This window comes from Otolemur garnettii, unplaced genomic scaffold, assembly GCF_000181295.1.
Source record: "Otolemur garnettii isolate 467f Iridium unplaced genomic scaffold, OtoGar3 scaffold00004, whole genome shotgun sequence".
NCBI lineage: Eukaryota > Metazoa > Chordata > Mammalia > Primates > Galagidae > Otolemur > Otolemur garnettii.
Genome location: NW_003852399.1, coordinates 38760132 through 38771640, shown reverse-complemented (window position 1 = coordinate 38771640; position 11509 = coordinate 38760132). Strand labels below are relative to the sequence as shown.

At 36.1% G+C, this 11509-nt stretch overlaps 1 protein-coding gene across 5 annotated transcripts in view; it reads left to right on the top strand.

Moving 5' to 3' along the window:
• Nucleotides 1-11509, top strand: part of WWP1 (WW domain containing E3 ubiquitin protein ligase 1) — a 118715-nt gene that overhangs the window by 47009 nt on the left and 60197 nt on the right. For 4 of the 5 annotated variants that reach the window (XM_003782505.2, XM_023517591.1, XM_023517590.1 and 1 more), the window contains 3 exons: nt 6833-6970; nt 7063-7129; nt 9790-9974. In XM_003782505.2, the coding sequence (XP_003782553.1) occupies nt 6833-6970; nt 7063-7129; nt 9790-9974 (390 nt within the window). The remainder of the gene's footprint in view (nt 1-6832; nt 6971-7062; nt 7130-9789; nt 9975-11509) is intronic. The other variant, XM_023517596.1, reaches the window with a different exon arrangement.

Sequence of the window (11509 nt, the reverse complement as noted above, 5' to 3'; positions counted from 1 at the left end):
GTCATTGTTGTTTGGCGGGTCCGGGCTGGGGATTCGAACCCGCCACCTTAGGTGTACATGGCTGGCGCCTTAGCCGGTTGAGCTATAGGCGCCGAGCCTGGACTATGACTTTTATCTGTCCTTATCTTTCAACATAAACTTATTTGGACTTGCCCTAAATTTCTTTTCAAAATGGGGTAGGTAGAATAAATAGTTCCACAAGTAAAAACGTAAATAAACTAGTTATACACTGTGTATGACTGAAGAAACTATTTTTCTGATTTAGGGAGGAGACTTTTCCTATAGATAGTGGGTTTTTGCATTTGCTATTGCTTTAACAAAATACCTGAGGCTGGGGAGGATAAGAAGAACAGTTTATTTCTCAGAGTTTCAGGGTCTGAAAGTCTGAGATCAAAGCACCAGCAGGTTGGGTGTCTGGTAAGAGCCTAATCTTCACTTCCAAGGTAGCACCTTGTTGCTGTGTCCTCTGGAGGGGATGGATATTGTGTCTTCACATGGCAGAAGGCTCAGAAATGGGCAAACCTACAACTGCAAGCCGCCTTATAAGTACATTTAGACCATAGCAGATATGGTCTAACTTTACTCTGAACTTTTTAATGTTTTCCCTGTATATCTTAAATGACTCTTACTTTTCTATCCTTTCATTAATAATGGTGCTGTGTGTTAAATAAAATAGTGAGAGTCTTGTGAAGAAGGCAGAAAGGAATAAAAAAATGGTCTGTGAATAATAGCACAGATGATACTTTAAATTGCACTTGTCCTCACCATAATTTTGATTTCTAATATTTTAAAATATATTCCCATGGAACACTAGCATCATTAAATTTTATTGACACGTTCTTTTGGTGTTTCATACTTTCATATAATTTTTTTCTGTCTTTGTAATGAAAGTTAGCTTCATTTAGCACAGTTTTCTAAGGGCTGCTGTCCAATAGAACTTTCTGTAGTGATGGTTGTGTTCTATATCCGTGTTATCCAATATGGTAGCCACTAGCCACATATGGCAGTTGAACATTTGAAATGTGGCTGGTGCAACTAAAGAGCCTAATTTTAAATTTGTTTCATTTTAATTAAATTTAAATTTAAATAGCCTCATGTGGTCAATGGCTACCATAATGGACAATGGAGCCTTGAACCTTTTTCTTGCAAAAATTAGAATTTATTTTTAGTTGCAAAATCAGAATTTATCTGTTTTTTGTTTTTAATAGTATTTCTTCTTTCTTATTTTTATCTTTTTCTTATTTAATGCTTTAGTTTTTAATCACATTAGGTTTTTTTAAGAGATGGAGTCTTCTATGTTTCTCAGGCTGGAGCACAGTGGCTGTTCACAGGTAGCACTGCAGGCTTGAACTGGGCTCAAGAAATCTCATCTTGGCCTCCTCTAAATTTAGAAATTTTCTTTTCTTATTCCGAGACAGAGTCTCACTTTGTTGCCCTTGATAGAGTGCCATGGCATCATAGCTCACAGCAACCTCAAACGCTTGGGCTCAAGCAGTTCTCTTGCCTCAGCCTCCTAGTTAGCAGGGACTATAGGCATTCTCCACAATCCCTGACTAGTTTTAGAGACGAGGGTCTTGCTCTAGCTCAGGCTGGTCTCAGAACTCATGAGCTCAGGTGATCCTCCTGCCTCGGCCTCCCAAAGTGCTAGGATTATGGGTGTGTGCCACTGCACCTGGCTAAATTTAGAAATTTTCAAGTTTCTCTCTCATTATGAATTAATTATACTGAATTTCTTCCTCTTCAAGTTTATGATTTGTTCTTCAAGTTTATGAGGCTGATTTCTTCCTTTACTGAAGGCCCCACTGTTCTGTAGGGTTTCCTAATGATCATCACACATGCATTCCTCCATACATAGAGAAAATGGGAAATTATAGCCAAATGTACCTTTATTTACAAAATATTCATTACAGAATTTTACAAGATACTTACAAAACATTTCTCTACATGTTGATATATAAATACAGTAGAACCTCTATAGTTGACCACCTCCTTACGTTGACCACCTCCTTAAGTTGACCTAATTTTCATGTACTGAACATTCACTACCTGTACTCTATAGAAGATTGATCTGTATATATTGACCATCTTTGTAAGTTGTATCTTGACCACTTGGACTGTGATAGACAATATTAATTTATCCTCTATAACTTGACCAGTTGAGTCCACTTTACACCAAGGGGTAGAAAATGTGGGCTCTGCCCTTTGGTTGTATTATTTTTTCTTTAGTCTATGTTCTTTTTTTAATGTTTTACTATTTCCACGTATTGGATTAGGGCTAACATCCTATCATTATGTGTTATGGAAGATATTTACCACTTAAAGGATTGGTCTGAATTTTAGTTACATCCTACAATTACTGAAAAGTTTTACAGTTAGTCAAGACAACTGTAAAATAATGGGCTCACAGAGACAACTCAAAGAGCTGACATTATAGGAAAAGGTTGGTCATTTACATTTTCTAGAAAGCAGCAGCCAAAGAAAGACAGCCGAACATTTTGGTGTTAGCAAATCCAAAAAATGTAAACATGAGGGCTTGGAGAGATGAGGAAAGTAGAGACCTACAGCAGAAAAGGAGGAAAACTTCCCTCAGTGAAGACTATGAAGCCACATTAAGCTGGATCAAATAAATTAGGGTAGCTAATACCCAAATATCTGGGCTGATGATCCAAGAAGTTACAGATTTCAAAGCATCAAGTGTTTGGCTTGAGAAATTTAGAGTGCAATACACGATCTCCCAGAAAGTCTTGTGTGGTGAATACAGTGAAGTTCCAGTAGAAGTTCTGGAAGAGTTCATCAAAAAGTTCCTGAGCTTTGCCAGAGGTTTCAATGATGATGACTTTTTTTTTTTTTAAAGACAAAATCTCACTATGTTGCCCTTGCAACAGTGCCATGGTGTCACAGCTCATAGCAAGCAACCTTAAATTCTTAGGGCTCAAGCGATTTTCTTGCCTCAGCCTCCCAAGTAGCTGGGACTATAGGTGCCTGCCACAACACCTGGCTATTTTTTGGTTGCAGTTGTCATTGTTGTTTACCAGGCCTGGGCTGGGCTCAAACCCGCCAGCCTTGGTGTATGTGGCCGGCACCCTAACCACTGAGCTATGGGTGCTGAGCCTGATGATGACATTTTTAATACTGCAGACTCTTTTTCAAGGTAGTGCCTGTTAGGAGCCTCATCGTAAAGGGTGACAAATGTAAGAACAGAAAACTTTGCAAAGAATGTTTCACAGTTCTGCTTTGTGCCACTCTCACCCAGAGGAAAACTAAAGCCCTAAGTGATTGGTAAATCAGTAAAGCTACCGTATTCAAAAACTTGATGCCCAAAGACCTCCATGAATGACTGGTGCCCTATTTGAGGCATGGGTAAGGGGTGTCAATTGAGAAATGAAGAAGAAATGGCCTGTTCTACTGACAGGCCACCTGCAAGGGAATCATCTCAGAAATGTGACACTACAACTGCAGAAATCTAACTTCTTGCCCAAGACGTTATCAAAACATTGAAAATGCTTTTTATGGTCCACTACCAAGGCCAGCTCCTGCAGTGGGTCTTTACCAAAATATAAACATGTCTGTGGAAGCAACTTCACTGCGTCACTAACTGCTCTGGATCATTTCTGCTCAGAATAAAGTTCAGCCAGAAATGATAGAGAAGAGTTTCAAAAATTGGATTTGTCACAACCCAAGAGCGTGATGTTTTGTCCCTGTCAGGTGGTCCATCTCCCGCGGCAGAATTCGAAGGAGTAGATTTTGAAGGTTTTGTTGCACTGGATGATGAGGTGCCAACCTGTAATGAACCTGAGCCAGAAGCAGTTTTCCAAGCAACACTGACCAAAGTACAGACCAGGGTAAAAATGCATGAAGCAGCCGATAAAGTGGAAGAAGCAAGTGAGACGGCTCAGGAACTGCACTGTGAGCCATGTGATGATGCACTCACTGTGGGAAAATGCCCAGGGATGCCGAGCGGTGTAGCCAGTAGAGAGTGCTTTCTCTACTTACTTAGTAATAAGAATAAGGAACAGATAAGATTGACTCTTTTTTCAGAAAGAATGATAAAACTATGAGAAATCAGTAAATGTACTGATTTTGCGTGATGCTGAATGTATGATTTTACTGTGTTTTGAATATGTATATTATATGATACTGTCTGTTAAAAGCTGTACAAGAAAGTAAAGGACATGTGCATCTCAGTACAGTGGGCCTAGGTCCTTATGTTGCCCACCTTCTGTGTTGATTAGCTTCTTCCCTTGGGTGGTCAAGTTACAGAGATTCTACTGTATAAAAAATAAAAAACTATAAAATATGAGTTTATTAATTTTTCCTATTTATGGTGACTTTGGGACACTCGTATTCTCATAAATTCATGTTTTTTACTTGTCCTTTATGAAATACTTTGGGTATAGTGGGGAGCCAACTTATTTGAGTAGATATTTCTACTGTTTTTGAAGTATTTCATTTTTTCATCCTTCATAGTACAGTACGAGTTGTTACTGCTGTCAATAACCGTAAATATAACCTACAACTGGCCTTATAAGAATAAATTCCCTGAGGACAGGACTAAATTACTTACGTTAAATGTTCGTTAAATTGTCTACCTTTTGTCAGATACTGAGGATATATCACTGAATTAGATGGACAAGGTCTCTCAGCTCTGAGGCCAGGCACAGTGACTCACACCTATAATCCTAGCACTCTGGGAGGCCAAGGCAGGAGGATTACTTGAGCTTAGTAGTTCAAGACCACCCTGAGCAAGAGCAAGACCCAGGTCTCTACTGAAAAGCAGAAAAATTAGCTGGGTGTTCGGGCGGGTTCCTGTAGTCCAAGTTACTCAGGAGATTGAGGCAGCAGGATTACATGAACCCAGGAGTTTAATGTTGTTTTGAGTTAGACTGATGCCATGGCACTATGGCCTGGGTGACAGACTCCGTCTCAAACAAACAAAGAAACAGAGAAACAAAAAACCAAAAAACCCCCCAAATCTGTCTTTTATTACATGGTTTTAAAAATTTTTTTGCTAAGAATTTGTATCCAATGATTGTAGTTCCAGGTTTTTCTTGGTCTTTTTTTTTTTTTTTTTTTTTTTGAGATGGAGCCTCAAGCTATCCCCCTAGGTAGAGTGCCGTGGTATCACGCTCACAGCAACCTCCAACTGCTAGGCTCAAGCGAGTCTCCTGCCTCAGCCTCCCAAGTAGCTGGGACTACAGGCGCCCACCACAACGCCTGTCTATTTTTTTTTTGCAGCCACCATTGTTGTTTGGCGGGCCCGGGTTGGGGATTCGAACCGGCCACATTAGGTGTATGTGGCTGGCGCCTTAGCTGCTTGAGCCACAGGCACCGAGCCTTCTTGGTCTTTTTGTATCTGGATAATTAGTTAACGTTTTTATGCTGGACATTTGGTAAATGGCAGGGGAGCGCCCAAATTTGCTAAATATAAGAAAAAGTCAAGGACTTCATCTAAGATGTGAAATATGCTGTGATTTCAAAAGCTGCGGAAAGCCACTGAAGATCAAATGGAAATAATTGGCCTCATTTTGAATAATAAAATGATCACTGTTAGCTTTCTTTTTTAGTTTTTTAAAAAGTTATAAATTAACATTGTAATTGTATATGGCACATGGTGATGTTAAGATCCATGAATACAGTGTAGAGTAATGAAATGTTAATGTATCCATCACTTCAAATACTAATTTTTTATGATGAGAACATTTGAAGTTTACTTTTAGTAGTTTCTTTTTTTATAAAGACAGGGTCTTGTTCTGTTGCCCGGGCTAGAATGCAGTGGCGCCATCATAGCTCACTGCCACCTTAAACTCCTGTTTTGGAGCTATCATCTTTCCTCAGCTTCCCAAGTAGTGTGTACCACCAAGCTCACATGGTTTCTCTATTTTTTTGTAGAGAAAGGGTCTTGCTCTTGCTCAGGCTGGTCCTGGCTTCAAGCGATCCTCCTGCATCAGTCTCTCAAAGTGCTAGGGCTATAGGTGTGAGCCACCTTGTCTGGCTGACCCTTAGTTATCTTCAAGGAGTATGATAATTGTTTACTATATTCACCACACTATGCAGTATATCTCAAAGAAAAAAATTTCTCCTGTCTAGTTGAGGCTTTGGGTCTTTTGATCATTATTTTCCCCACTCTCCTAACCCTTTGCCTAGTAACTTTAAATATATTTTCTACAGGATAAACATTGAAGTAAAATGATCTTGAGTTTAAATAAGAACTAGCTGTCCTAATAATGAGAAGGAAGTATTTGGCCTTATATAAAACAAATACTAATAAACTATTGTCACACTACTTACCTTTTCTTGAACACTTCCTGTGAGTCAGATGTGATGTTAGTGCTTTCTGGGTAGGTTTGGAGTTTGGTCCTTAAGACAGTCCTTTTAGTTTGAAGCTCTTACCATCTCCTTTTTATAATGAAATGGAGGCATAAAGAAGTTTGAATAACTTAAACTTACTCAAGGGGCAGCCAGTAAGTAGCAGTGCTAGAATTTGTAACCAGACCACCTGACTCTTACACTCTGTGATTCCTTGGATTGAAGAGGAAGTCGAGGCAATTGCCGTACTTACTATTTAGATATGCTGATATGTTATCTGAAGTTTATAATATGCACAGAGACAAAGATGATATTGAAGGTGTAGGGTTGGAGAAGAGGAGTTACTAGATATGAAAGGGATTCGTCCTGGTATGATATAGGAGGGTCTGTAGATTAAAATGCCAAGAATGTCTTTGAAATGTAACGGTCAAGTACTGAATTAGAGTAATTTTTGAACTGTAGTTTTAATTTCTAAACATTTTTGTTCGTAGCAAAAGCTTTTAAATTAGGATATTCTTTTTTCTAGTGGAAAGAGTGAAAGAACAATTAAAACTTTCCTTGGAAAACAAGAATGGCATAGTGCAAACGGGTGAATTGACAGTTGTGCTTGATGGATTGGTGATTGAGCAAGAAAATCTAACAAACTGCAGCTCATCTCCAACCAGTAAGCTAACTTTATGTGTTTGTAAAGTTTAAAGGAAAAAGAATCAGCAAGAAGTATATAAAAACCTAGTTTATTTCTTTCTTATTGTTTAGTAGAAATACAGCAAAATGGTGATGCCTTACATGAAAATGGAGAGCCTTCAGCAAGGACAACTACCAGGTAGAATATTTTATTTTAGTATTTGTGGCAACACAATGTAATGTATCTCCCCCATAATGAAGTTTTAAATTTTACCTGAGTTCAGAATTTGCCACAGAATTTAAAGGTATATGTCTAAACACATTTGGCTCAATTCTTGTAAAAGTAGTTTTTTTTTTTTTTAAAAAAACTGCTTTATGAAGATATAATACACCATAAAATTCACTCTTTGAAAGTATATATTTCAGTGGTTTTTAGTAAATTAATGGAATTGTGCAACCATCACTTCTAATTTTAGAGCATTCTATCCCCAAAAGAAACTCTGTACCCGTGGGTAATCACTCCCCACTTTTCCCTGTTCCCAGCTCCTAGTAGCTACTAATGTATTGTCTGTTTCTGTGGATTTGCCTATTCTGGCCACTTCATATAAATAGATTCATGCAATACGTGACCTTCTGTGACTAGCTTCTTTTAATTCTTCCAGTTAGCATGATTTATGGCTCATCTATGTTGTAGCATGTACCATGGTTCATTTTTCATAATTGAAAATGGCTTTTAAAAATTATATTTAGGCATATTTTATTGGTAAATAAAATTAGATTTGGTGAAAAAGTAGGCATCCATATTTGTGTTTGAATTGGCATTTTTCTACAGATAATCAGAAGGTAAACGCTCCACAAATTGTGGTCTTTCCCTCAAAAACCATCCCGCCATTTCAAAAACTCCCTGGCATTCACATTTCATGACAATTAATGGAAGCTCTCTGTTTGAAATAATTTGAAATACAATGTATAATAGATTGAATATAGTAGATATAGTAGAATAACATGTGGAATTATAAAAATAGATTGTTATAAGATTGACTTTTTACATTTGAACAAGCATGTTGGTACATAACAAAGTATGACCTTTATTAATATACAAAGTTATTAATGGCATTACTCCTAAATTGTCATTAAGGGATTTTCATCATAGAACTTGCACAGATAAATATGTCTTCTGAACATGTATTTGGTTCACATAAATACAGTGTCTATTTAATGTTTAAAGTACAACTTTAGATGGGTAAGGGGGCTTGAGTTACTACCAGTAGGAAACCTAACATTGTTTATTGTGTAGTAGCATATTTTGCATTAAAGATTAGTTCTACAGAACCAGGAGAACTTCAGATGGTTCCTTTACCTGGACTCCTAAGTCAGTGATTCTTGCTGGGTGACTGGGGAGGACTGTACAAATCAGAATTACTTGGTAGCATTTTTCAAACTTTACCTGCCCAAACTTCCTAAATACATCTCATTCTAAAAATAGAACTGACAGAGAAAAGGGGGGTGAAATTCATTAATCATTTGTTTATTCAACAGATACTTACTGGGTACTTGTTTGTTGCCAGACTCTAATCCCAGCAAAGCCCTGTTCCCATGAAATTTATATTCTGGTGGGATAAAGGTAGATGATAAACAACAGAAGAAATAAATAAGCTCATTGGACATGGTTGCAAGAAGTGTGAAGTTGTTAAAACAGGATGAGATGACAGGAATGGAGGGAACAGGGAATCACATCTAACAAAGTGCTATTTGAGCTAAAATTAAAAAGCCAAGAATGAAGTGTACAAGTAGAGTTCTGAGGGAAGAGCATTCTAGGCAGGGGAAATAGCAACTTCAAAGACCTGAGGTTGACTTACAGTTAGTTTATACTGCACAAATTCTTCTAACTCCAGAATATAATATTTAACCTTTCTGTTAATCTCGTAGTCAGCATAACTTTACTACCTTATAAAAATTTGTTATAAACACTTGAAGACTTCATCGTGTTTTTCATATTCGGTAAAACTGATTTTAGTATATGTGCTGCAGGGTGAGTGAGAAGGAGCTTGGAGAGAATAAATCAGAGAGAGAGATGGGGTCGGGCTTGGGCTAATTTCCAGAAGCTTAGTGCACTGACCAGGGGAGGATATGATCTGTTTATATTTTTAAAATAATACTCAGGTTGCTGTGGAGAACAGATGTAGGGTGACCTATATGTTTGGAAAAGCTCTCCTGTTCTCTTGCATGGTATTGCCTAACTTTTACCCCATGCCAGTAAGACTTAAAATGTTTGATTTTGTAGTTATAATTTTTATTTACTTGTTTACTTGCAGTTAACTTACAAACATAAATTTTTATAATTCTGGGAAAAAATGGCCTTTTCTGTTCATTGTGTAATTATAACTTTAGTGTCCAGCACATAATAATTTGTAATGCAAATACCTGTAGACCTTTTCAGGTTATTTTTTAGTACTTAATAAAATTACAGTAGTTGCTCGGAAATGACTTTTGTGAGTTTCATAATAATTTCATAAGCTTTTTGAAACTATTTTCAGAGCATTTAAAACAAACTAATATCCTTAGACATAAATATTTAAAATGTACAGTTTAAACATTATTTTGAGGGAATATATTTACTTTGACTTAGTACACATGCGTATTTCAGTATTTTTTAAATTTGCCAGTATAGATAACACTTAAAACTGAAAGTAATTTAAACTTTAATGTAGTAAAAGCATACCATATCGTTGTTGATTACTGTTTTGTACCTGTTATTTGAATTGAATGTTAAGAATTCAGTAAACATTTTTAATAAAAATTCTGGTGAAAAGTTAATTGTACTTAACTCATTGAAATAAGGCTTTCTTTTTTTTTAAGGTTGGCCGCTGAGGGTACTAGTGGAATAGATAACCATGTACCTGCAAACACGTCGGTCCAAAACTCATCCAGTTCGTGTGTAGTTAATGGAGACACCACATCTTCTTCTCTGTCTCAGGTTGCTGCCAGACCCAAAAATACACCAGCTCCCAAACCACTCACATCTGAGCCTGCCAATGACACTGGTAAACATGGCTATTTATGACACCTTGTTTAAGTGAAAACTAAGTTGTATTTATCTGGACCTACGTATCCCTTCTGTTCAGTCTTTCTTAATCTTCTTTCCTGAAATAGAATCTTAAAAATTATTATGTCTGGAACTTTTTTCTAATAATTTGAAATGTTCTAGATTATTTAGGAAGATATTGCAAAAATATATTAATTTAAATAGAAATCATACCACATTTTACTAAACAAATGCTTATATAATAACTAGATTCTTAGGCTTTATGCCACAAAAAATGCTATTTTAATTTATGATACAAAATATATTTCTGAAAGAACATCAACAAATTGATTTGTTAGTGCAAGTTAGTAATGAATGGTTCTTTTAATCTCTGTTTCGGTATACCGATTTTTTGTTCTTAGCATCTAACTTTATAGTAAAATATACAATGAGTTGAATATCTCCCAGAACGTTTTATATTTCCAAAAGCAATTATTATTCTATTATAAAAGGAGTGCTTGAGGAAGATACCCTTTATAATTCTGTTTCTCAATGAACTCAGCTCTCAAAGTCATAAATTATTTCTTGTTTGGTCTTTACATATTCACTCTTTCAGATGAGTCTTTTGAAACTCAAATATCTTAGGGTTTAAGATTGATAGTGCCTGTGTTGAGAATTGAGTTGTAATCCTGATCTTTTGATTTTCAGAGCCTATGTTATTTTCTGTTTGTCTGTTATGCGAAAGTATTCAAAAATAGAAACATGTAAAGAAGCAGTTCAGTAATTATATTAAAATAGGCAGATAGTTATAAGGAGAGCTTTAGTAAACATGAGAATTGACATATGAATGTTAATTTTTAAGCTTAATCTATTTAATAAAAAATGTTTTTCCCCTTAAAAAAGTGGACTTAAAAATGGCCTTCCAATTACTCATAATAAATGAAAATTTTGTCTTTAATTCAGAGTGACTAGATAACAGAGAAGAATAGATATAATCATAGTAATATTAATGAACAAAGTTTGTTTTGTGATTCTAACCTACTTTCTAGGGAGAACTTTTGTTTTTGAGATTTCTATTACCAAATCAAAAAAGAAACCATCATCTTAGATTATTCAGAGTTATCTCTAAATAAGAACAGACCGGTTAAAAGAGTTTCTGTTCCTAATACAGGTTGAGTATTCCTGATCTAAAAATCAGAAACATGAATGCTTCAAAATCTACATGATGCTCAGAAGAAATGCTTATTAAAGCATTTCAGATTTGGGGATTTTGGATTAGGGATACTTAACTGGTAAATATAGTGCAGATGCTCCAGAATCCAAAAAAAGAAATCCAGAATCTGAAACACTTCTGATTCTAAGCATTTTAGATAAGAGATATTCAAATGTATGTACATTTATGCAACTTGGAGCTTTATCTCTTATTCCTGAAACATTTAAGTATTTGAGTAGATTGGTGAAAGTATCCATTGGCCACTAGTTAGTTGGATATTTTAGCATTTGTGCATATTTAGATGCTAATGTAACAGGGAGAATGTTTTAACTGAGACTCTT